The 27,722-nt window shown below is 41.6% G+C and overlaps 1 protein-coding gene across 2 annotated transcripts in view; it reads right to left on the bottom strand.

Moving 5' to 3' along the window:
- The window catches only part of HOMER1 (homer scaffold protein 1), an 87,631-nt gene extending 69,354 nt beyond the window's left edge, over positions 1-18,277 (bottom strand). Inside the window, exon 1 of one of the 2 annotated variants that reach the window (XM_082784190.1) lies at positions 18,143-18,277. In XM_082784190.1, coding sequence (XP_082640316.1) covers positions 18,143-18,147 — 5 coding nt within the window. In that variant the 5' untranslated portion in view covers positions 18,148-18,277. Of the gene's footprint in view, positions 1-13,726; positions 13,933-18,142 lie in introns of those variants that run through there. The other variant, XM_082784191.1, reaches the window with a different exon arrangement.
- Positions 18,278-27,722: the final 9,445 nt, after the last annotated feature.

Below are 27,722 nucleotides of genomic sequence, written 5' to 3'. Positions count from 1 at the left end.
TTGTTCTTTGATTCTAGGCAGTATTGCACAGAAATCTATAAATATTTTAGTATTACTAAGATGGTTGTTACTTTGAATTTGACTCCACTTAATTGATAAATAGATTGCTGTATACTTCAGGGAATGTTTCCATCAACTCCCAAAGATATGAACTACCGAAATTTGAAGTTGGGTATAACTGTAGGTTTCTTTATTTATTTATTTTGCTTTCTCCCATTTCTAGGGCATGAATAAACATGTCTTTTGTCCCTGGCATCATCTCCCTTTAAGTAAGAGGCAAACTCTTAATACATTTTTCTGCCAAAAATAAAAGCAAAAGAAGAAATTAGGACATGGGGTAATCACAGTCAAAGGGTTTCAATCTGGCCTCATTATAAACAAGTACATGTGAACTCTTAGTAAGATTTCTAATTCTTGGAAGTGACAGCACTCAGGGCCAGCTGCTTTCAGTAGCAGAATTGTATTCTTCGGCTGTGAAGTTAAGGTTTCTTGAAGCCCATCTGCCAGAATGTGTTCTCCTACACTGGGTGTTCAAAGAACTATAGGAGGAATATGGAACAAACCAAAGACAGTATTGTTTCAGTGAGAGGTAAAGAAGAAGGTATACAGCCAAGGGATATCAATGCACTTGCTAGTCCTTCATACACTCAGCATCATTAATGTTCTCCTATACCACCCAGTTATCTGAGGTTGGCTGTCTGTTTTCCTGGCCCCAGTCCCTTGCACAAACAGAAAAGTTATGCAAAAGTGACTTTTATAGCCCTTTTGTTTTACATAATCTTTAAACTAATTCTTATAGCTCCTTTGAATGTCTATAATTACTTCCTCATATTTAAAATTTTGTTCTCATTTTCAATATTAGATGAAAATATCTTCCATGTATTTCCCAGTTGAGCATACCCAAATGCAATGTAATGCATATTACCATAATGCAACCAGTTCTTTAACACTGAGACCATTAAAAAAAAAGTCTTAGAAGCCATCCAGAATTATTTGGATGAAGGCTGACGCTGGAAAGAAAATAATGGCCCTAACCACATTAACTAAAAAGACAAAAAAAGAACTGAACCTAAATCATAGATGTGTGGATAACGAATACACATTTGACCGGAACTGCTATTCAATTCTATCACAATACATCAGGATATCATACAACTGAGACATTCAAAACTAGTTATAGCCTTTTCTTTCCATGTTTTAACTAAAGCTAGATGTCTGCTGAATGACAAGCTGTCTAGTAGCAGAAACTGCTAAAAACCATGGCATAAAAGTATAAAGCAATTAGATAAATTATGATTTTGCCAGATTACTGGGGTAATTACAAGTTGTTTTTTTTTTTTTCAAACAAGGATGCTGAACTTCAGATGTCCCTAAAATTAGATTAACTAGAATAAGTTGTGACACTTGATGACGAACGTTTATACTGATTATTTCTTCACACAAATGTGAGTTACCTTACGTCTACAGGATAAAGAGTGTTATAGAATCAGTCACTAATCTGCCGCTATTGACCTTCAAAGCTGCTGTACAATTACATCACTTGTACTTTCATTTGGCAACACACGATAGAGCTACTTCAATTTTAGATTTGCTAAAACATTCAGATGCAAACATAAGTTAGTATGTAAAACATACAATATTTACAACTTCAGTTAACCAATCTATACTCTGAGACTTTTTGTTATTCCATTATCCTCGCAGGACACGGTGCTCACCCAGTATGCAAGTTTAAATTAACTCAGCTGAAGTACTACTAGTTGTATTAAACAGGAGAACAGCTTCCTTTTTCTCTTGCTAAGAGCTCAGACATGCACACTGTGCAAGTGTATATATACATAAAAACATATAAATGTACCTTTGCCAATAAAAACTACACGAGAAAAAACAACTTTAAGTAAAAATAATCCTGTGGAAACTGTAACTTTCTTACTCTTCCCTCTCTTTCTTTCAGCTTTCTCATATCATTCTTTCATGACCATGAGGTATTTAGTACTTAATAAAGGCACTAATAAGAACTAAGGCAAGAACTCATCACTAATTACAATGAGAAGTCATCCATTTTTCCAGAAATATCCTGAATAAGAAAACAGACTAGCAAACTGTCACAGTAACACAGATCAACTATTACAAATGTTCGCTCAGGCACGGCAAAAACATTATAAGCCACTATGCTGCTGTTAATTTGCTTACACTGCAACATTACAATAGTCAAACAGACTGAAAAGCAGCAAGTGGTAAGTGCTCCTGGACTTAACTGGCAATGTGAGGACTAAAGAAGGATGATAAGCACCACTTAAGGAGGTAGCATCACACCTTTCTTTTTTTCCTGTCACTGATACACAAATCGATTTGTTGGTATGTGCCCTGTCCTTAGTTAGGTTTAGGAGACAAACCTGTGTCCTAACAGTTGAATGAACATGACTTCCAAGTTATTTTCACTGCTGAAGTATCTACATCTTCTCAATCTTGGGATTCTGTTTTAACTACTCTAAAAACTATAAGGCCACTGAAAAAAAAGGTGTGAACTTCTACAACATTAGCTGATGTCCTAGCTGCCTTCCCTTCCAGTGTGCATAAAACAAATAAAAAGACAAACAAAAAACCTCCCTCTACCTCATACTGAGCTAAACTGCCAGTGCTTTAGTAGTAGGGGTGCCACACCACATGAGAGGTAGTCAGGGATTGCCCTGTAGAGACACAAGAACAGAGATGAAGGACTAGAGAAAAAAAAAAAAAAAAAAAGCAGTAAGACCAAAAGGAAAGAATAAACAGGTCCATTATGATGGGGTCCTTCTACTCAGCTCAGCTAAGATAGCTCTAAAATACCCAAGTAACAGAAAGTCCGTGAGAATGAATGGTTATGTCCATCATCTGAACCATTTCTATTTTCCCAAATATGGATCTTAAACTTAACGCACATTAGAGAACCATATTTATCAAGACTGTTTTTGAGGAACATGGAGTTCATATACAAGACTTTTTTCAAGATGAGTCCAACAATAAATGCCTGGAGTTCCTTTTCAACACATCTGCAAGTTACACATAAAGCAGGATCTCACCCCTCAGATTTGTTTCAGAGGTTCTGAGGGAGACGATGCTACAAATATTCAAATAAAACAGGACAACATCCCTGTGCTCAGAAATGGAGGGGTACAGCCACGCACCGAGTTTCCTACCCACAACAAAGCTTGGACAAAAAGTGTACCGCCCTCAGCACATTGCAGTGATGCATACAGAAGACCATGCCACGTGGCACCTTGCACACATGCTCTGGCAGTCCTGAGGACTGCAAGCTCTCTTGGTAGGCATCACACACAGTTTCACAGGCAGTAAGTCTGCACTAAGCTCTGGGCCACTGTACTACCTGTCATCCATGCCAATTTCTCTTTGTCTCAGAAAGTGTGAATCTTCTACAAGATCTCTCACATGTTTGCTGGTTATCCTCAGATTTAGGTTAAGACAAAGACTTCTCTGCTTTTTCAAAATGACAGCATACCAAAACTACAGCTTTCTCCCAATGCCCTACTACAATCTTAAAAAAAAAAAAAAAAATGAAAAAAACCACCTCTCCCTGGCTTGTTCATAAAACTGCAGCAAGCTTTTGTTACTCTAAGCAGCTTCATGAGGGATCCCTGAAAAGAAGTGAGAAAAGAGATTAACAGTGCAGCTACAGTCAAAACTAATTTGTCAACTATGGCATCCAAACATGACCAATGGTTTCTCATGAGTCTGCATCAACAGGCTCTGTAAACACAGAGCAAGAGAAAAATACAGAATTTTCCATAGTTTTAAAAATGCTGTGTGAATTCCTGAAGTCTGATAAACACTGTGTGCAGTAGCTTATGGGGATAGTATCACATAACATTGGCTTATTGTTGTATGGGAAACTGCTCTAAAATAAAATCTTTTTCTGGACAGAAGATGACTGTGACAATTAACATCTTGAAATAAGAATGAAGATTATAAAGTACTTGAAACATACTCAGTATACTTGTGAAATGAGTAAGTCCTAGGATTTTGCTTTCTACATTTTATACATGTACTAAGAACTTTATCATAAAATGAGTTTGAAATAGTAAGAAAAAAGTTACAATTTAGCAAACAGATCAAAATCTTCCATGCCACCAGTTATGTATCTAGTTTTACACTTGCATTCTTAAATTTGCTTTTGCTGTTAGGTTTTGGGTTTAAGGCAGGCTTACTCACAGTCAAAGTTTAGGAAGTTGCTCTTAAAAGCTTATTTTTCTGTATTCCGACATAAGTTAATACGATATATGCCTATTTACTTGTAGCATTCAGTGACTTACTTTATACAATATGCTTTATGACTACATAATTCTGCAGAGAGCAGTGCCTTCAAGCTATTTTCTAAACTGTTTTGTTCCCATTTAACGATCAGCTTTCAGTATTGGATCTTTGACCACTTCTGAGCCAGCATATCATCACAAGTAATAGCAGCAATTTGTCAGGAGTTGAGGGGAGAAAAATGGGCTAGAACATTTCATTAAACCTAAAAGGTTAAGGAAACAATACCTTTACCTGGGCCAGAAACATCGCCACATTGTGAGAATTTCAAGGATCTGAAGTTTCGACCAACTGAAGTGCTTCAGCTTGAAGTCAGATACTGTGCAGTACTTAACAGACATAAGACACGGGAAGCCAGAAGCAAATGATTTAGTTATCTGCTCATGTTTTCATTTTATGAAATTCACCTCCTGTCACAGGTGAACAAAAAGCAAGGTTTTGCTGATATGGGACAAGACATCTGCAAGGCCTGCTGGCTTAACCAGCTCTGGCCAGTTCTAACACTGTTTGCTTTTCCAAGCAAAAGTTATAGCCTCTGTTTGCAATACACATTTAAAAAAATCTACAGTAGACATTCTGATGCAGAGTATTGCCTGTTTTTAGGCAGGAAAGGTCCAAAACCCAGCCTGTGGACTCCTGTCCCATTCTGTCCCCTCTATCTGTGCCTATGCTGCACAGTCTGTGCTAACTCCCATGCTCTTTCTTCTCCTCATTCACTCTAACATATGAACAAGGAAGTCTGAAAGATGGTACGAAACACAGCATGCTTTGAAATAATTACAATTCTTTGAAATTACAAATCAGACAGAAAATTCTAAATAATTATTCAAACATTCAGATTTTTAAAATTCCTTAGATGTCAAATAACTTTAAAAGATAATAGCAAACCTCCTCCTGAAATGATTAAACAGCTTCTAATATTGAAGAGTACATAAATAAACAAAAGCATTGCTGGACTCCCTTCTTAGTCAAACTGCATTGCACAACGGTGACACAGACTTTGAGTCATAGCTGGTTTTAGAATTCAAATTGATTTAGTAGCTTCAGTCCAGTGAATGGGAAATCACAACATGCTGCAAGTTACTTTAAGAGTTGTTTACTACTGGAAATGAGTCTATTATGGGTTTATTTGAAAAATATCTTACAGGAAAGGACTCCAGAGCAGTGGTATTACTTCTAGTGAAGATAGGCAATTATGGATTTGGTTTTGGCCCCAAATGCATGATAATATAAGGTGTCAAATTATGAGTCAATGTCAAAATCAGTCTGAGTAAAGGGAAGAAAGTGGGTTTGTAGAAGACAGAACAAGAAAAAAGAATACAGATATAGAAGAAATAACATGGTACTGATTCCAGTGGAAATGCAACAGAGGATTTCATATTCACCAAGTTTTATACCTGTACCATTTGTTTCATCCTGAAGAGACACCCTATCATTCAGAGACACATTCTGTTCACTTAATAAGGAATTGCTGGTGATGACAACCCCTTTTCTTCTACTTTAGCAAGACATATAAGTATCCGTAAAAATAGTAGAATTAAAAAATATATTTGTCTAACACCAAATTCTATCTCACAGTTGGATCTCCAGTGTCCAACAAAAGAAAACTTCCACCTGAAACCTTTCTGGCAGTTCAGGAAGACCCTGTCTTTATTCTCATAAAATTCTCAGAAATCTTATATTTGAAACATCAATGCCCCTATAAAAACGCCCCTATAAAAAATTATTCAGGCAGGACGGGGAGCAGTCTTAAAAAAAAAAAAAAAGAAAACTGTGCAAAGAATAGAGTAGGCTCCATTTCACTGACTGTGAAACCCTCCAAAGCAGCAGGAATAAGAGTCCCTTAAACAGCTGTCCCCTAAACATTTGTCTCTGATGCTCTTTGTTCTGTTTCCTTTCATTACCTTAACATCACACTCATTTTGACACAGTCTGATCAGTATTTACACATATCACTCTACATATATTTATACACATATATACACCTTAAAGCTATTACACACATGGAGCTACACAGACAGGACTGACACATTGCTTCAGATTTCTTAAAACAATTAAAAAGACATGCAAAATTAAAAACGAAGTTATCTATGAACTAAGTTCGTATACTTTGAGCACAGCATGTCAACTAGATTCTGCCTAAATATCTTACATTAAGAACAACCCCCTCATAGCCGGCCTTCTTTGGCCCTCACCACATCACCAGGCAGAGAAGATGCAAAAGCACTCAGAAGCAAAGAATTGTCCTCTGCCTCATCATCCACTCTTCAGACACCTAAAATGTCAGATAGGAAATACATTAACTTAGAACTCATGAGATTGATGGAATAAATTATTTTGGTAACTTCACTGCATGAAGATGCTTCCAATTTCTTTTTTTTCCTTCTTCTTGTCCCAAGCTAATTTGAGATAACAGCAGAGAAGTTGAAATCAAATCCCCTGGGTGCGTTAGTATTTCTGAGAATACAAGGAAAATATAAATGGCATTGCTCCATTCATTTTCCTTTAAGCAAGCAATGAATCAAATTCATCCTTGACACAGTGAAATCAGGTGGCCTTAACAGATATGCTCTATGTCCAGATCAACAGCAAAAACACATGGTTTGCTTTGTCACAAATCAGAGAAAGCAGAAACCAAAACATGAATGTATGTGGGCATTTTCTGAAATAAGAGGACAGAGCACAGAGTATTCTGCAATAAAATTTTGCTTACTTAGATGTGAGTCATTATGGCACCTGTAGCTCAAGCATTTCATCCTGCTCTCTAGATAGTGTCTCAGCTTTTCGCCCTCCCCATGATGAAACTCAGGTAGAAGTCTGTCTCCTAACTGCACAAAATGACTTTTTGTGTAGTCATTTTTTTGTAGTCATTTTGTCACTAGCACTGCTACTTTCTGAGGCTGCCAAGATGGTAAAGACACTTCTGCTGAGGTCTAAACAAACAGAGCCAACATGTCCTTATGTCCTGATCAAAACAGAACACACTGAACTACAAGCTTCTGCATTCTGAACACATAAAATTAAGATATGTACACTGTACTGTTAACCTGATTAAAAAAATAAATTCAAACTTGCTATCATTTCTATAATTCTAATATTTTAAAGGTCCAAACTGGAAGAAAAGCCTTTTCTATAATGTCCCCAGCTACCATGTGCTGCTCAAGTTCTGTGGGCAGACAAACATGCCAGAGTGTTACTGGAAAAAATCCATACCAAGATCTTACCACTCACTACGTAAGTTTCTCTAAATTCAATATTTTCTAATTTGACATTCAATGTGATTTTGTGCCCTTCATCAAATCTTGTCATAGCCTGTGCCAAACTTCCTCACTGCTGTTTTTCATGAGTATGTGGCAACAGGGACACAGATGGTGTATTTGTCAATAGAGAGAGGTGTGGATTTTGGAACCTAAAAGGAATAGAAGGAAGACAGGATCATACAGTCACTTCATTAAGTGCTTTGACTGAGATAATCAGCAAATAGAAGATAAACAGAGCAAGTATTTAAAATTAAGTTTAACTTCACTAAAAATACATAACTAATTTTTTCAGATCATCTTTGACTTTGAGAAAAAACACTCAATGCTAGTCATAATTTTGCTGTTCTAAAGAATAGATTGCTTGGTAAGTTGTTCACATGAGGAAAAAGTAAAGTAAGGAATAGGCATCTTCCCTGTTTAGTATGAGGCACTTGGAATTTGTCTCTAATGAGTTTCTGTAGCAAAATAGGGCTTCCTCACTTGGCACCATCATTTTTAGCAACCCTCTTTGTAATGTTTCTTAGCACTGCTCTTTCGTTACTCTCTTTATTGGCTTTAAGTTTCGATTTGCTTCCTTGTACATCTCCATACAGAAATAACCACATCTTCTTACCACTTCTCACCCCATCAACCAATTCCATTTCACCTTCTTCATCTCTAAGTTACTAATTTCTGCCTTCTACATGAGAAAATGCTTTTTATTCTAGTGGCCTTGGCACTTGTCATTCCCTTTATTTCCAGCTTAAACCCGACAAAGCCCTTACCAGAACATTAAGAAATTGCCCGTTAACAATCAGTTTTGAGAGCTTTTACATTTAACCCTCAGAAATAGATGCCTTGAAGTAAATCACTACTGCAACCTTGACTGCAGATGCCTTAATGCTGAAGACGCACTTCCACCAGCACAGAAGTATCAGAACTTACATATGGAATGGGTAGAATGAACCGGGCTGGAAAAACACACATTTTGTCACTACCACCACCACCAACTGCAGCTCCTTCCAGATTGCTGCAGCTGTATGCTATGTTTCAAAAAGAATCATTGGTCCACATCACAAGATGAGAATCAGATTATTTCATTTGTGTCAAGGAACTGAATTAGACTCCCAGAAAGGTAAACAAATTAATTTTATATTCATAAGTAACAAATCAATTTGTATCATCCCACTGAGCACTGCAGGAACTATAAAGCCTCTTTAATTCACTTTGAGTATGCCATTACCATGCCAGCAAGTCCCTCCCTTTTAATAACTTACAGCCTAGTAAGCACTATTGAATTTAGGAAGCAGTGGTTGCATCTATATTGAGCCATAACTGGAAGTGACAGATCTCCATTCCCTTGACTGTTCACAACACACATGCAAAATAGGGTCTGAAACTCATCCTAACACAGGACCCCCAATCCCATTCCTCTGGAGCAGTTTGCAAGAGAAATCACACAAGGCGCTTCGAGGACATCATGCCAAATGCTGTGCTACAGGGATGGACCCTGACTGCAGCAGAGGAAGAGCCATGCTAGGACTAGGCTGTCTCACCAATAAGCAGCTCACAGGGAAGGTGATGGTGCTGGAAGCACAACCCATCAGTACTACCCATGGATATTGCCTTCTGAATAAAGAAGCATCTCTTCACTGGCTGCTCACATCCTTGCTTTGGTTGCACTGGTAAAGGCAGAGTCATGTGCCACTTGTACTGGAACACAAATATCAACTAGTTTGCAAACAACACTTTAAAATGTAATTTAGACATCAGAAAGGCACCTCACAATGACAGTTGTTCTGACTAGGTTAGCAGGTAGGTACCAGGTATTTACCCATGTGGAAGTTACTTTACTTCTTGGAAGTGGAATTACCAGACAGAATCCAGTCTCAGGAAACTGCTCAGCATTCTGACAAACTGAGAAACAAAATGCACAGCAGTCTGCACAGAAGGGTTTTTTTCCAAGTTTCTGTGGACCTGGTAAAACTAGAATTTTCTCTACGTCACTAGGAATTAGAATTACCTATGTTAAAGCCTGTATTTAATTATTCAAACATATTCAAGCAAGGAATTCATGCCATTATAGTGAGGAAACATCTAATCAAAGACCAGGAACCAGTGCTAGCTAGTTATCTCAGTATTACCTCTTTTCATGAACAGGAGCTATTTTTCTCACATGGTACCTGAATGGACTGGTAGGGTTCAACGCATTCGAAACTCATGTATGAACCAAGTAGAAAAGCTTCCTTCCCTCGCAGCTTTGCATAAATGTTAGAATAGATACTTAACACTAGGAACACGAAGTCTTACTGTTTCCATATCCTTGAAATAAGCAGTGGTCAGAAACAAGTAGGTTTACTATATTATATTATTGTACTATTTCTTCTATGAAGAGAAGCTGAGGGAGTTGGGGCTGTTCAGCCTGGAGAAGAGAAGGCACCAGGGAGACCTTATAGCGGCCTTCCTGTGCCTAAAGGGAGCCTATAGGAAAGCTGGGGAGGGACTCTTGGTCAGGGAGTGTAGGGACAGGACAAGGGGGAATGGCTTTAAACTAAAACAGGATAGATTTTGCTTAGATAAAAGGAAGAAATTCTTTACTCAGAGGGTAGTGAGGCCCTGGCACAGGCTGCCCAGAGAAGCTGTGGATGCCCCATCCCTGGAGGTGCTCAAGGCCAGGCTGGATGGGACTTTGGGCTACCTGGTCTGGTGGGAGGTGTCCATGCCCACGGCAGGAGGACAGAACTGGGAGGTCTTTAAGGTCCCTTCCAACCTAAACCATTCTGTGATTATTTACTTACAAAACGCTTACCGTCGCAAAGTCACTTTCAAAGAAGCTGTATGTAAAAACATTTTACTCACATATGCAAAACATAGTATAGCCTTACCCAACCGAAGCACACAGTGCTCACATGTTTACATCCAAAAGAGGTTTAACTGAGGCAGAAAATACACGTCCATGTAGCAGAAACTGGCATCCCTTGATCACTAACAGGTTTTGTGTTTAGAAACAGTGTACATACTATGCAACAGAGCTACTTCACTTGGTAAACAGAATTCTAAGAGTAAGAAGCACTAAGTGCAGTTAAGTACCATACTTAACTGCAAAAAAAAAAAAAAAACACTCAGTGCTTATGTGCAAATTAAGATGAACATTTCTTTACAAAGGCAAACATCATGTATTCTATTTTATTTTTTAACTTGACTTCATTAGGATGTCAGGTGACATAAGCAGGTCACCAAGACAGTGAAGTTTCAGTTAAGATTAACTGCTATTGTGCCACTCTGGTTAGGGATATTTCTTGCTCAAGACAAGAAGTTCAAAAAGACACCACTTCTTCCCAAGCATTGTCAATCACTTCGTGGTAGGAACCCAATTCCTGCCTATGTCTAGATGCAGAGTTCTGGATGTCTGAGCAGCAAGTTTGCTAAATCAGACACAGATTTAGGAAAGAATGAAATTGTTATGTTTTGCAGAAGAACAAGAACAAATATTGGCATGGAAGAAACATATACTGGAATGCTGACAAAGCATTTGGAAAACTGGAAAACGGTACTCAGAATGTGAAAATAATTTAAATGAGAAGAAATTGTTCCTGTCTAATTGCAGATTATCTGTCACTTATACTCACACAAAAGTCAATGGAAAATACAGCTGGTGCAAAAGCAGTTTCAAAGTCAATTGGCCAAGGAGCTGCTTAGAGCCCCAGTTATGGTATGGAATAATTTGACAGCAAAACTACCAAGAATATATACGCTTATTTTTGTTGGCATAGAAAATACTTTGTACCCTAAGATCGCCCTACAAGGCAGCATAGTCCACTGTGAATCACGTGTTAGAGAAAACACATATACTGGTTTCAACAGTATAAGGCAGAATATTCTTTTACATTTTTGTACAGTGAAGCCAGGGCTAGCAGACTGTTGGAAATGAACAAGCACAAGTAGTAGGAATTGTGAGAACACATGTCAAAGATGATTTATTTCACCAACACTTCACTGTTAAGTGTTGACCATTTAAATGTCATTCTTCAGTTTTCAAAACTGAAGGAAGATCTCCTTATATATCCTGCTACAAGAATAGCTCCAAGATTAACTATGGGTTCAAGGCTATAATATACTGTTTACAGAACAAGTAATTTAAAAATGTTTTTAAAATTCTAAAACCTTAACTATATTATGCTATTTCTTTCACTACGAAAGACAACAGGAAAGGAAGAAAAATGCTATTGCTCAACATGCTGAGAGACTCAAACTGGTGGACAGCCTCAAAAAAAGAAACACCTTCCAGGCTTCAGCTTCAAAACTGAGGAGCAAACTAGGGCATTTCAACACTTCCTGCCAGGGTAAGCAGACACTGCTGTAGAAAAAGGTAGGCCTAACTCACCTGCAATGGCACTACGCTTGAGCCAACTCCTGCATTTTTACAGCTGTGTAGTAGCTCAGTTAAAATGCTTACCTGGCATACTGCATAGTCAAGCATTTGTGCCACAGTAGGTGCTAACAAGATAAAGCAGTCCCCATCTTCTGTTGTTCCCTTTTTTTTTGGTGACTAGCTCAGTGAAAACTTAATGATCAAGATATTGATGTAGAATACAGCCACAAAAGATGGACAAAGCAATGCATGTGAATTGTTTGCAAGTACATGGAGGAGTAAGAAGAACCTGAGAGGAACTACCTATTTCAAGCGCTTCCTTCTTTGTTCAAGCAAAGCTATTACTCAAAACCAGTCACACTCGTGTCTTAAGTTAGCTCACTTGGTATCTGTAGCTGGGGAAAAAAAAAAAAAAAAATCATGACAAGATACTGGAAATGTCAATATATGCTTATATCTGGCAATCCAGCATGATCTATTGAATGCTTAAACAGTGTCTGCCTAGACTAAATTTTTTTTAATGATGACTGGCATTCACCACTACCTGCCACCAGAAAAATGTGTCAGAATGCAGTGTCTTGCCAGAAGCACATTTGTGAGGCAGTTCCAGAAAAATCAATACTAAATCCAAAATTGCTCCATTACTTTGCAGAATGGAGCAGATGACACAACGTTACCACCAGGACACTGTATAGATACAAAAGGGCCCAACAGTGCATGTGCAAGACTGTATGTGGCACAAAATCACAGCTCCCTCTGGCTTTCCCTCTAACTTGTCTTGAGTGTAATGCTAATTTCAGTGGATCCTGTATTACCCAGTTTTGGGAAAAATAAAAGCCAAGATACAACAGAATCAAGAAAAGAAACTGATGTTCACAATTAGGTCTAAAATGTTATATTTACTAATGTGATGCTTCCGCACCCATTGTGCTTCATTCACGTCTCTTCACATGAACCTTCTACAGATGTCTTCTGTATAAGTATGGCTTTTAAATACCTAACATGGTATCTTAGGAAGGAAAGAAACAAGAAAAAAAAAAAAAGAAGGGGATGGACCAAATTATCTTATTTTTACTTATTAGCAAGTAATACAGAATAGTTTCTTTGTTCATTGTTACAGTTTCCTGCTACTAGAACTATAACCACACGCAGGGAAGCCTGAGATTTTTCTCTTGAAAGAGTGCACTGTTGTCTCAGATACAAAATGCACGCTACTAAAACCCAAGCGCACTGAATTTCTGCATAAATACATGCCTATAGTGACATGAGCCGCAGGTATTGCCCTAGTCTCAGTGGATAACTCTACACCATATTCACACCCTTACCTCTTAGGACTTCTTTAAGAGTGACCATCCCTTGACACTCATTTTAGACCTTAGCAACTTCAGAATTAGAGATATGATTATATAGATATAGATAAGATATATATAGATATATAGATATATCTTATGTAGATAGATAGATCTTATCTATATAAGATATATATAATTAAACAAATGGAAAAGCTAGGTTTCTAATCTGCACATAATATTTGCACTGTTTAGATGGTCACTGATCTGGAATACACTAGAAAATCATGGGCTTAACTAAAATCATGTTTCAGGCACCTACACTATTGAGAAACTTGTAGTAAATCAGTGCTGCATCTCTAGATCTTGTCTTCTCTTTGTAGTATGCTAATGCATAGGCATAGACTTGGAAGGCTGTGATTTAAAGACTGACCAGCTATGAGCTTTACATCAAATTACAGTCTTAAGAGTCAATCACAAAGAGAAAATGTTTTCCAACAAAATTTCCATAAACACGATACCTGATTTCAACTTATGTTATTAATTAGGAAGCATAAACAGTCTCATGCCACTTAGGTGTTATCATTTTCCCTGGTTAGCAGTGATGGCCTGCTACAGTACTTCAGTTTATTACTTTCTTTGTCTCTTTGGTTCCAAGACTGCATAGTTCCTCAAGTGCCGGCCTGACATCCAACCATGAGGCCTGCAAGATGACGGGAGTTGTGGCTGGGAGGGAGACTGTGCAAGAACACAAAAAAAACATTAGTCTGATGTTTGCTTGGAGACATTGAGATGAAAAATAATCTCATCATGACAAATGAGAAGGATTTACATGTTTGTCAGCAGAATTAGGACTTCACCCAAAGAGCTGATCAATACAATCTATAATGCACAGCAATATTGAAACAGATCAGATGTTCAAAAAAAACCTTAAGTTATTACAAACACCTTTACTGAATCAATATGGAGGTTATCCCCCATGGCATTCAGGATACTCAGTTATGTTTTGACAAGCCAGAAGAGCTGTTTTAGATTTCTCATGCTAATTTCATGCTCATAAAACTACCGTGACAGAGGATAACTTAAGCAGGTAGAGGTCTCCATGCCTTACTGCCTCACAAAGTAGTTTATTAACCATTTCAAGCTGATTTACATACAGTCCATCTGTCTAGGTATTTATACCTTACCAATTTTTTTTTTTTTATTTTTTTACAGACGATCAAGTTTTGTGGGTGTTGCCTACAGCAAGTGATATTGATCTGTTTCTGCTACACTCTACACACAGCTACAAGAGACACCACAAACTACCTTGCTGCCACTTGCTGCTTTCCCACAACGAGCGTCTCATATTGCACTTGAGATGGCAAGATGATCAGGAATTGAAGTAACACTGAAACACCACCAAGAAGTCACACCTTCTGCCCTTTTATCTGCAATACTTCTGTGTCAGGAGGAGCACATCTGATCGAAGTTGCTAAGGTGAGGTTTTGGGAGACCTATTATCTGCGTGGGAGTGAAGAAGGCTGAAGAACTCAAGTGAGGTCAAATTCAATGGTTAACAATGCTTCAATGGTTAACAATGTTTCTGGCTCCTAGTAGCTTTTTAGTGCTCATCGCCCAGCTAGAGAAAGGAAATCGAAAACTTATAGGACAAGAGTTTGGTTTGGAATCACCTGAAAAAAGCAAGAAGTCAACAGGTAGCAAACAAAACCCACTTTCCACAGCAAGCTTCCCATGTCCCCAGTTAATGCATATTTTCAGATTCTAAGGCTTCAGACTAGCTTTGTAAGTTATTACATTCTAGAGTTCATCATTCTCAGTTCCTCTATATACCGTAGCACCCTCCCTTCAAAACAGGACTTTGCCTTAAGGAAATGTGTTTGACCAACCCACCATACTTCAGCAAGGATAGGAGCTAAGAGTGAACCAGTCAGTAACAGCCAATTTTCCCTAATTGTCAAAAATTAAAACAAAACACTTATTTCCAGGCAACCACGATGCAAATAGGTACATCTTAAAATATTCATCTTCCACAGTATTCTCTAGCCAGCTTAAGAACTCTAGTATTGTAATTCTGCCATCTCAAACTGACACATACCATAACCATCTCTGCGAAGACAACATACTAAATATAGTCCAACAAAAGTGAAGCTGAAGTCTTTATAAAGACACCTTGATTAACATGACATGACAGAGACAAGCAGATCTAAAGAAACTTTTACCTTGTAATTCCACATCATTCAGCAGGAGTGAAGGGAAAAGACAGTTAAATGAATTTGGATGCCTGTCCACAACACAAAAGGCCAAAAAGGAAAGTAGCTACAGAGAAACTACTGATTGATAAACTGGGAATTAATCCCAGAGATTAAGTTTCACAGAACAAACTCTCTACCAGAATTCATGGCTGTACAGATTCCAGCATCAACTGCATTTCACTCCATCCTCAGCAATGACAGCACCATAGCCTACAAATACTAACCTCCAATTCCCCTGCCATCAACTGAAGTAAAAGCACTGCCAATGACCGGTAAAATGCGGTAATTTAACTAGTGAATGTATACATTAATCTGGGCTACCAATACACATTCTGAGTATGTTTAGTTAACTGTTTCTTCAGGATTTTTAATATAATCAAATCCCTGCTCAAAGATGCCATTGTACAATACTGGTAATGTTTTTATGTCTCGATACTGGCAATACAAAAGAGACACAGCACGAACTAGCACAGAACATACTGATGAAGCACAAACTAGAAGACAATGAGAGAGAGCGGCAGGTAGAAGAACAAGAGTGGACATCCAACACCAGAGCACCTGGTCTTTGCCTCAGGCTTGATTCATTTACCTTCTCCCATATGAGAAGAGGAACACCCACGGATACACAAGACACAGCACTAAGAATAGTGGCTCCTCAACTACTGCACCCTATGAACTGCTCTGAAGCTGCGAGTTTCTCAGAACAAGTAATTAGCTGCCGTATAGCTTCAGAGACCAGTCACCTAGAGCTCAGTACCTACCGCATACTCTGCATAATTACCTCGCGTGCTGGATGGCACACGGTGAGCTGAGCAGGCTGAACTATGCTGGCAGAACAGTGAATACTTCGCTACAACACGTACGACTAGGAAAGCTATTGCTGGTCAGGTAAGCCAGTATTGCTCCATAGTCCCACACCTTCTTTGTTCTGACCACTGGCATAGGTAAACTCACCACCATCCAGGCACTACAAGTTCACCAGACAAGCTCATGCTAGACAGCAGCACCATTAAATACAGAATGCAGTACACAGACCTTCATGTGGCCATGTAAATGAATAATCAGTCACTTGCAATCTGCTTCTAGAGGGCTTGATTTTAAGACCTTAGCAGAGTATCAGAAGAGTATTTTTTAAATAACTGCAGCATTAAGAGTCTAGCATGTGCTGGTCTCAAAGCAGCCTGAAATCCACAGGCAACAGCATTTAGATGATCTTGATTTAGATCAAGACAGTGTTTGGAAGAGGACCTCTGCTATGAATGTTAGCAAATGTCCAGTACATAACTGCAGACCTCAGAGCTGGTGCTGGGTCTGCTCAGTCACACTTACGTAGGAGGGAGCCTACCAGTAACACACACCCACATTCCTGGTTTTGTCCATCTGTTAAAAGATGTTCTGCAAAGGAACTCTATGTTGCCATGCCCCAGTGTGTACCATCTAAAGAGTCTTCAGAGTATGTGCCAGCAAATTTTGCCTTCATCTCAGTGTGCCAAGATCCCACCCAGAACTCATCACACAAGCAACTTCACATTCCTTCTCCAAGTAATTTTTGTAGTCCTTCAGTATGTAGGGTTATTACCACTCCCTCTACAGATAAGGGTTTGTACTGTTATTAGGGAACTGCTGCATGAGAACACCGCTGCACGAGAACAGCAGCAGCAGTTAGTTTATGAAATGGAAGGGTCATCTTTTTTTGTTTAGTTTTAAGTCAGGTGTTTGTATCCAGAAAGGCTCGGTTTAATTCTGGAGAAAGTATCAAGTTTATTACTCTACAGCCCTTCCCAGTATTTGCAGTGAGTTACACCTGAATGACAAATCTATGAGCAGTTCTTATTTTAAAGAAATGTTTTCCATTACGTGAATTTAAAAGACTAAGTAATCCTGCCTGTTTATCAGTTTCAAAAATACAGAAACCCAAAATATTATACTATCATTTAGAATTTTGGCAGGTTTTTGAAACACACTACCACTTCCCTGAAAATGCAGACAGCAGCTGCAAGCTTAGGCTTATTCTGCTTGGATGCATCATTTATTTGTTTCGAATGGAAATGAATACAGGAGGAAAACAAGACCTAAAGACTGAAAAGAAGCCGTTCCTCCCTGCATCTTGTACAGGGAGCGTGCTCCAGCGACTAGGGCAGCGGCAGGGATGCAGCTGTTGCCTCCCTCCCAGCAAATTACTACACTGGAGAATACCAAGCACCCTTAGCAGCTCGAGCACAGAAGCACTCGCAGCTCCCTCCACATTACCGCCTTCACGCTCAGGTTCCTGCACGACCAGCACACAAAAGGGCTCGAGCGGTCACCTCTATACCTTTCACTACGTGCCGGCATTGAGAAAGCCAGCACATAGGCTTGGTCGTGCACTGCGAGCCTGCAGATAGCCAAACCACAGCGGGCCTCTGCTGCCCGTGCATGCAGACGGGCATCCACCCGGCTCGGAGCCGATGGGGACAGAAGCGGGGTGCGCTCCACGAGGACACAGCCGCGGAAAGTTTTCACGGGTACCTGCGTTACTCCTCCTGCATGAGCCGGAGCACGGCTCACGGCAAAGCTTCCCCTCGCCCTGCTGGGAGGAGGGATGGAAGGAAGGAAGGTGCCGGGCTCCCTGCAGCCGCGACCCCCGAGCCCGCGGGCTGCGCAGCGCTGCCCCCCGCCGCCCCCAGCCCCCCGGCTCCTTACCCCATGGCGGCGCCGGGCACCGGCGGTGCCTCGCGGGCCGCTCCTCGCCTCGCAGGCCCGGGGCTGGGGGAGGCGGGGGGACCTCGGCGGCGGCCGCCCGCACCCTAGGGAGCGCCCCCCGCGGGCCGGGCTCCCATGGCCGCCCGCAGGCAGCGGCTCCGGGGGCAGACGGGTCCCCTCCTCCCTGCGGCGCCTCCTCTCCGCGCGGGGCTGGCGGCTGCGGCGCTGGCGGCTCAGGGACGGGGGCAGGCGGTGGGCGCAGGGCTCCGCGCCGCCGCTCCGGCTAGCAGCAGCCCCGCCGGCAGCGCGGCGGGCAGCGGCGCATCTTCCCGAGGAGGCTGGGCGAGCCGCGGCACCGGCATCGGGCTCCCGGCGTGCGGCGGCCGGAGGACGACGACAACGAGGAGGAGGAAAAAGGATGAGGAGGAGAGGATGAGGAGGAGGAGGAGGAAGAGGAGGAGGCGGCGGGGGGCTGCGGCCGCGCGTCCCCCCGCGGGCACCGGGGGTGCCGCCGCCGCTGCGCTCGCCCCCGCCGGTGGCTGCGGTGGCTGTGGAGGTGCGGGAGGTGGCGGCGGTGGGTCCGGCGGCGGCCGTCACGCCTCCTGCTGCGGCGAGCGGGCGGCGGGCATCGCGCTGGGGGTCGGTGCCGGTGCGGAGGGAGGGAGGGAAGCGGGGAGGGGCGGCGCGGAGCGAGCCCGCGATGCTCTGCGGCGGGGCCGCGGGCTCGGCACAGCCCCGCCGCTGGGGTGGGAGGGAGGGAGGAGGAGGTGGGAGGGATGCGGGGAGGCAGCGCCGCGTCAGGCGGTGCCCGGCTGCTGCTGCTGCTGCTCCGCCGCCCGCACCCCCCCGACGGCCCCCGACGGCCCCGCGGTGCCGGTACCGGGCGCTGGCAGCGGCCCCGCCCCGCCCCTACGGCGCCGCCCCGCCGCGGCTCCCGCCCGCTCTGCCTCCATCCGCCGCCCGGCCGCCCTTAAATAGCCCATCACGTCACCGCGCTCCCCTACGCACCGACGTCACGCCCCGCTCCCGGCGCTGACGTCACCGCCGTGCGGGGGATGACGTCAGAGCGGACCGCCGGGCCGGAAGCGCGGCTATAATAGGGCAGGGCGGAGGGGCTGAGGGGAGGGGGGGAGTGCGGCCGCCTCCGTGCGCCCGCTGCGGGTCGGGGACGGGAGGAGGCGCCGGAGGGGGGCTGTGGGCGAGCCGCGGGGGGTGGGCGCCCCGGGGAAGGGGAAGGAGACCCGTCCCCGAGAGGAGGGAGGAGGGCGAGTGAGCCAAATGGCAACGGGAAGCTGCGGACAGACCCCAGCGTGAGAAGCCTGCCGTGAGTCGTCCCCAGCAGCAGCAGCAGCAGCGGGGTGCCACACGGATGGACACGGGGGGGAGAACGACGCCTTCCTCAGCTTCACGTTTCTCACTAACTTAAAGCCTAAACCGAGGGCACCACGCTACAGAAAGTTCCGAGTGTTTGTGGTGGCGTCGGTCTGAGGTTTGGTGTGGGCAGCGCTCAATGTGCACGGTTACAGTCAGGCTGCTTTGCTCTTCTGGGCTGCTGTTGTCATCCGGGGGGCTTCACATACTCAGTCTGAGAGAGATGAAGCTCTATGCATCGCCCACCGAACACCAAACGAGATGTACAGGTTTCTAGCAGCAAGCCTGTTCATGGCAGTCTCAGTTGTTGTTTGGGGAAAAACAAAGATCCATGCTGTTTGTTTGTTGTTTTTTTTTTTTTTTTTTTCTTCCACATTGTTTCACTCTTTTCAGTGTTACAGACTAGGATAAAAAATAGTTCAGTCTAGACAAATGTAAACAGCACATGCCTTATAAATATTTTCATTGATGTCAAGGAGCTGGGAGCCCAGATTGATGAGCTTCTCAAAGGCCCACATGACATTTTGCATGCAGTAACAGCAGGTCAAGAGCAAAGAAACCAAGGCTTTAAATCCATACACAAGCAACTGTTGCATCGGTTTTATTCTTTCAGCTCAAGCTCGCACACTAATGAAAATGCTTTAGTATTTCACTATGCCCAAAGTATTTTATTTAGATATCACAGAGATGGCTCCATCTGTCTCTCTGCCTTTCAACTCGTTCACATATTTGGCTTGCATGAAGTATGATGTTTTCCCACTGCATGGGTGCAAAAACAGAATTCACTGAGACTGAAGATAAAAGAAAAAATATAAAAGAAACCAAACAGACAGTGAGCCCCCAGGGGAAAAAAAAATGCATGTGCACTTGAGAAACAGAGGTGTGAACAGATTCAGGGACAAAACAAAACTGCCATCTCAAGAACAACCCTGTGTGGGATACCAAGAATGTATTTATACTGACTTGTGAAATGCCCTATATGTTTCATGCTCCTCTATAAATAACAATATGTGAGTACCGGGGGGACAGGTAAGATCCTGGGTAGGGTAACAAGAGCTACAGGGAAAAAAAAAAAAAAAAAAAAAAAAAAAAAGCCTACAAATCTCATAGTATCTTTTTCTTCTCCTCCTTTGTATTCTTTCTCCTTCTTCTCCGTATTCTTCTCCTTATTCTTAGTTTTTCTTTTAAACAGTGTTAATTTATTGTTACAATTAAGCGTAGCAGCTCCATGTAATTTCTTGCTTCCCTTCCATATTTATTGTTATTGTTCTTCAGGTCTGACTAAGCTATCTCTAAGCCTTAAGCTTCCTCTCAATTACATGCTTTTACAATTTTGATAAGTTTCCAGGTTGATTTGGTTGAGTTAACATTATTTGTCTGGTGGAAAAAGCCTTTGTTTATGCTTGCCAAGCTAACTGAAATCACTTCTCCGTCTTGCCGTTCCACAAATTAATGTAAGAAAACATGGTGACATCCATCAGCTAAAGCTGCACTGTACATGCAGATATAAAGACAGCAAGCTAGGAGATTAAGTGATAGGCAGCATACTGTGCCATTAACAGAAGCGATACACGATCACCTTATCTTGAAGACTGAAGAAATACAATGCAGTGAAATTCGATGGTGATAGCTAGAGGTTCAGCTTTGCCATTGCTTTAGAACCTTCTCTTTGTCTGGAGCACTGGTGGAGGCGGTCTTAAGCTGCAGAGCACACACTGCCCGCTGGAAACTACCAGCAGGTCAGTGGCTGTAACGTTCTGTAAGGAATGCCACCGTCAGACGAGAGGTGGATGGCTTCAGGCAGGGCAAAGCACAGGATGGTGCAGGAGAAAGCCTGTTGGCTGCTGCTGTGAAGCAGTGTATTCCTGGCACGTGTGTTCATAGCCAGCGACTGAGCTGCCAAGCCCTGTTCTGACACCCTTGCCCTAAATGGCCAACCAGCTGGGGCAACACCTGTAAACTTGGCAGCAGCATCAGTACCTCTAAGAGGAGCGTGGGTTGAATCTCCCAGTGGGATACCTGCAGATGGAAAAAACACAGATGGCTGTGCCATCCCAGTCCCTAGCCTGCTGAGCACCAGCATGGCCACTGGCCTGGCCAAAGTCCCAGAACAGCAGCAGAACAGGGCTGGAAAAGCAAGGAAGCAACACAAGGGTCTATGTTTTGAGTAACTCTGCCTGGTAACTCTGTATTCCCGTGCAAAACCAGATCTCTATACATAGATCACACATTGGTTATGAGCTATGGTTCCTATGAAAAAGATAAAGAGAGACAGGGAAATTCCAGTTGAAAGATTTGATATGTAATCCCTTGTTCAGCTCCAGCCAGCACTTTGAACAGAAAGGAATTGTACCCACAACAAAACCAGACAAATGATAAGGATGTTTAGGGAACCTGAGCGCTGTTATTTGAGAGTAGAAAAATAAAACTTGGCTAGTTTGGTCTGTCAAACTAAAATATGAAGTAACATAGTAATTATGCTTTCCAAATGTTCTGGCTGAGGCCAACACAAACAACAGAGCAAAAGATGTTAAAGGACGAAAGAATAGAAGATACAAACTTTCTGTTGATAATTTCTCCTGGCAATCCAAAGGTTGATTTTCAAGGAGCTGGTAGCTTCAAGAGCAGCCATCCAAACTAAATTCAAAAAACAGGTGTAAAAGAGACAATGACTGAAGAATCATCACAGGATGCGGGTGGCAGCCCTCGCTGCCTCCAGGTGGGAGAGGTGAAGGAAGCTGTAGGGAGACACGCTCTGGTGGATCGCAGCCTGCAGTCACCACTGCGACCACGACTCTGGGCTGCTCCCTTACATCAGCTGCTGTTTGGTTTAATGCCCAAGGAGTGTAAATTCCAAAATCCCTAAGGAGTGTTTATTCCCTTTGAAGATGAGGGAGCCAGCACCTCGCACTTTCCTCACTTCTTCTCATGCACTGCCGCTGTTCTGTGTCTCTTCCTCCCTCCTACTCTTTTATGCCTTTTCTTTGCCCTGCTTTCTCTTGCCTAATCACAAATCTTTCTCCCCACACACATGGTTCTTTCAGTGAGTGGGATCACTTCTCCATCATTTTCACTGGCAGGATCTGTATTTAATTTATAAATGAAATAGAGAAGAGAGGGGAAGAGAGTAAATGGCCTCTTCTTCCCTGAGCTCAAGGTTTCTGTCTGCATTTTCATCAGTCTAAAAAAATCTTCACTGTCATATCAGGTGGGCCTGGAGGGATTCTGGAAGAATTTATATTCACCATTTTTTTTTTTCTTCTGGAATAGATGAAGGAACTTAAGTGCTGCTTTATATTCAAGGAAATGTGGTACTGTGAAACTAGGACTAGATTTGTTTTTGAAAGCAACTGTATGACATAATTCCCTCAGATGCCTTATGGTCCAATATTTCTAACTCAGTCCTGTTGCCAGTGAATGCTAGTTTTCCGGCACCCACTTCCAACATCTCATTGTTTTACCACCACAAATAGATCACACATCTCCTACACAGTTCTGTGGCACTACACCCCTACAGGATTTTTTTTTAAGATACTGAACCCTGAGTAATGCTTTCATTTCCTAGTCAGATTTATCAGTGGCTGCAATTCCTTCCCATGTTTTTTCTGACCACAGAGAAAGCACAGTTTATGCCAACAGACTGATTATGTCAGCTTGTCATTTCTGTCTAAGTACTCCAAGTTTATCTAGATACATTACTCAACTTGTTTCCCCAGTTCCTTACAGGTATTTTTGCAATTTCAGCTGAAGATGCTGAAAATACTGTAAAACAAACATAAAACAACAACATAAAGAAGAAGACAAATATATTTTGCTTATTAGTTTTGGAATATAGCAATAATGGCATTGTGAATATGAACCCTCTCCAAGAACGCTCCTTTCTTGGCAAAACTGTATTTGCAGACAAAAAGCCATCTTTTCTCTGTGGGTCACATCCGAGAAACTGCATACTTATAAAAAACCTTTTTCAGTAATATTTACACTACAGGCAATATGATCTGTGTTTCCAGAAAGATTAAGTCATAGCAGTCATATGGCATTTCTCTTTTTGATAGAGAAAAATATCAAACTCCTGTCAAAACAGACTAACTTGATTTCTAGTAGAGCTCCTAACAAATACCAAATTTCATCCATGATTTCTGTATCTGTTCCTCCAATTGCTCCCATCTTTGAAATAGTAGATTGGTATTATTAAGATTGTTTCCCAGTGTCTGAAAGCTTGCAGTATATGAAGTATTCATTCACTACTGAGTATGAGATTGCCTTAGAATAATTAGCTTCTGTTTCCAGCAGTTCTTCTTTCCTACTTATTTTTTTTTAATTCTTCTAGAAGTTCTAACAATGGAATCTCTCTGGAAATATTTGAAGAAACTGCCTAATTTTCTGCCTGAGTTTTCCTTCTTAGTGGTGAGTTTTTCTGGGACTTTGAGAGTGGTATTTGGATAAATTTATTCTATTTACAGAGTTTCCATGCACCTGGACTTCAGCTGCTGCTAAGAATGAAGTCCTACACGTTTGTTATCTTGTGCCCATGAGAAAGTTTTGACCAAGCTTCCTTTGAGAAGTACTAACATCTCCATGCTGTGAAGCAGGAAAGAGAAATTTGGCCGTGAATATTCTGAATATCTTTTTATTTTATTTTATTTTATTTTATTTTATTTTATTTTATTTTATTTTATTTTATTTTATTTTATTTTATTTTATTTATTTTTTTTTCCCCAGTTTTAGTCCTTTTCCATTCCTCTGCCAAGCATTAGAAATTCCAGAAGTGAGGGTATACAGGAAAACTCATCTTCTTCTTGTGTATATACATAATGATGAAGTCATTACATGATTTTATATAAATGTATATATATTGCACAGAATTCCCACCTCACTCAATGAATAGGACAGTTCTGCTATGAAGACAGATCTGCAAAGAAGGAAAACTTTCCTCTAAGAGGTCTTGTTTATTGCATTACTTGGAAAGTATGCCTTTCCTGGAGGAAACAATCTTTACCTGCCTGGAAAAAAAGGCTTACAGTGCAAGGCTACAGAGCCATAGAAGAGCCACAGAAGCAGGTTTTAAGTGCAAATAGAGAAATAAAGGAACAGAGAGGATGATTTTATAGTCATTGCAGCTAAATGCTGTTCCAGGAAGTCTAACTCCTCCTTGCTACACTACCTGTGCAATTCTAGCTGAGGGGCTCCTCTAAAGTTGGCATGAGTTCTATCCATCTCCTGGGAGACTAAAGATTTGGGGGATTCTAACAGTTAGGATTAGTGTTAATAGGATTTCTGTTTGAACAGACTAACAGATGTATTATTTCAACATAAGGCATACACATAAAGTAGCTGAATTAAAATTACAGAAGCAACATCATTTCTGTCATTTCCCAACCTCCAAATGCCTGGCATTACATTTAAATTCTACCGGCATAGTTTAGCATAGTTCTTTCTATGTCTATGATTTATGTAAAGGGGTTAAGGTTTTCCTTTTTACAAATCTGTGAAATACAGAATTCAGATTGGGATGTTACCTTTCTCCTCTATCTCTGTTCCTATTTTCTGATGCATTCCATTTATTCTCTTTGTCTTTTCATCTTAATCCTGCTCACCTAATGACTTAACAAGCTCAGTAATAGCCCCATGTCAGCACCCACTGTCTTGCCCCACCACCAACCAAGACACTTCCACCCCCATATTTCTTTCAAGCTGTCTAAAAAAAATATACTATTTCTTTTTCCTCTTGCCTGCTGATGGGGCCAAACACCTCACAGTGTGCTTCCAGCTACTCTGCCTTGTCTTCTGTTAGCCACACTATCAGCTCATGGGCTAGGCAGGGCAACCGGTGCAGCCTCCCATGCAGTCCCATCCAACATCCTCCTCCTGTGGCACGGCCTCATGGAGGGCCAGGAAGGGACAAGGGTGCTGCTGCTGAGACACTGCATGATGTCCTGGGGTTGCATGCCTTTTGCTGGGCCTGTGTATAATAACCAGGCATTTGGGCTCATAAGCTTGTTTGCCCATGTAACTGAGCCCTAAGCACTCAAAATTGGTTCAAATCACCAGGACAGAGTAATTTGAATCAATTTACTAAGTATTTCAGCCTTAAATCTCTTCAGATGCTGCTTGATATTGATTTTAGCCATATAAATGTAGATAATCCATTACCCATCAATTGACCAGTACATGTAGTCTGAAAGTTAAAGCAGGTCAGAGTATCCTGACAGATGCCATGAGGTAGCATTCATCCCCACCCCACCCCATTGTCTACTGCAGTTAGTACTTTTAATTTTTATTTATTTATTTTTAACAGATTCTCTTACTTCATGGGAACTATATAAACCTTAGGAAGCATTCTTGTACACATCTCTGCTTTTACCTTATGGGAAGCACCATAGAGGGCACAACTCCCACTCAGAAAAATTAAGAAAAATCTGATATAGAAAGTCAAATCTGATTTTCAGCGTATTAATTAACTTCATAGTATCTATCCTCATACTTGTCACAGAAGGAAACCTAAAACTTCTACTGCATACCCTGAAATGATACTGGGCAGTGACCTCAAAGTCAAACCATTTCAGACCTTGTTGTTCCACAGCTGAGTAAACTGCTTTTCTAAAAACTGAGATATTCCCCTCACTCGCCCAGACGACAGCTCTGAGTGTGTTCTAATGAAACAGGAAAATGTGTGTTCTAATGAAACAGGAAATTTTTTTGATCTAGACTTCTACATAGTAACATACTTGATTTTTAACCATCAACTTGAATTTCTTAAGGTTTAAGATTCTTTATTGTAGTTATGAGCCTACAATAACTTCTGTGAGATATTTTCGATGTGCATGCCAAAAGATATTTTTTTTTCCCAGTCAAATAAGGATACTAGGTAGCTTTTTGAAAAATTATTTTCTGTAGATGTAGGTGGTGGGCTGGCCTTGGCTGGCAGATCCCCACCCAGCCATAGTTTCTGTCCCCCTCCTCAAAAGGATTTGGAATAAAATAAGATGAAATATCTATGCATCAATATAAAGACAGGGTGATCATTTACCAATTACCACCATGGGCAAAACACACTTTACTTGCAGCAAATTAATTTAATTTACTGACAGTTAAAAACAGAGTAGGATGATAAGAAACAAAGAGAAAAACCTGAACACATCTCTCTCTGCCTTTTTCCCAGAATTAACTTCACTCCTATGTCCCCTTCTCCCTTAAGAAGCAGAAGGGGGTGGGAAAGGGGACCTGTGGTCAGTCCGTAACAGTTTGTCTTGGCCACTTCTTCCTCCTCACACTCCTCCCCTATCTGATGGGAGCAGCCATAAAAGACAGCTAGTTGTAACAGGGAAACACTGACAGCAGAGAATATCTGCTGAAACACTGACAGAAGATGTTTGCCAGCCTGGGAGCTGCTAGGCTGGGAACCTGACCTAAAAGCCAGCCCTGTGAACCTGAAGCATCCTTGGGAAGCACAGCTGGCAGCTTTGAAGTGCAGCTGGGTACCTGAGAACCACAGACATCCTGAGATACCCTCAAGATGCACAAAACCAAGAAACTACTTATTGTCCAGAGAGGTAAACAACAGTCAAAGGGTGGGACACAGCCTGGGAAAAAGGGAATTAGCAACAGCTACTGGCTCTTTCAGATTGAAGAGTAGAAAAACTGTTTGGGAAAAGTAAACATTTGTCTGAGAGAACAAAAAAAAACATCCTCTACTAGCTGTCCTAGGGGAAAAAGAAGTTAGCAGTAGCTACTGGCTGCCTCAGGTGGTGGTGTCTGATGACCTCTTATGTCTCTACTATATAGAAATAACTTGATTTCTACCCAGAATGGACCCTCTTTCAGAGACATCTCCTTGCATGAACTTCTTCTGTCAGACCTCCTGGACAGAACAAAACTTCACTGGGGATGCTGGCTGACTTTGGGCTCTGTGAAATGGATCATTTCTTACTTTGTCACCAATTGGCCCCACTCCTGGAAGGGGTTGGTGAGCATCATGCTGGTAACACTTTGAATATATATATATATATATGTATTCAAAACGATATTCACTGCTTATATATAATTTATTTTTCCTTACATTTTAAGTGTTTTATCTGGACACACTCAGAAGAGTTTTTCCACAGTCAGAAAATTCAGTGGGATGAGGAGGACATATACTACATTTTTTAATAAATTCAGAGTCAGTGAATCATCCACAAGCAATAAAGCTCAGAGTCTTAATGCATGT

The sequence above is a fragment of the Aythya marila genome (assembly GCF_965140915.1).
Source record: "Aythya marila genome assembly, chromosome: Z".
Taxonomy (NCBI): Eukaryota; Metazoa; Chordata; class Aves; order Anseriformes; family Anatidae; genus Aythya; species Aythya marila.
The sequence above is the reverse complement of the archived record's forward strand: the minus strand, read 5'-3'. Positions and strand labels throughout refer to the sequence as shown.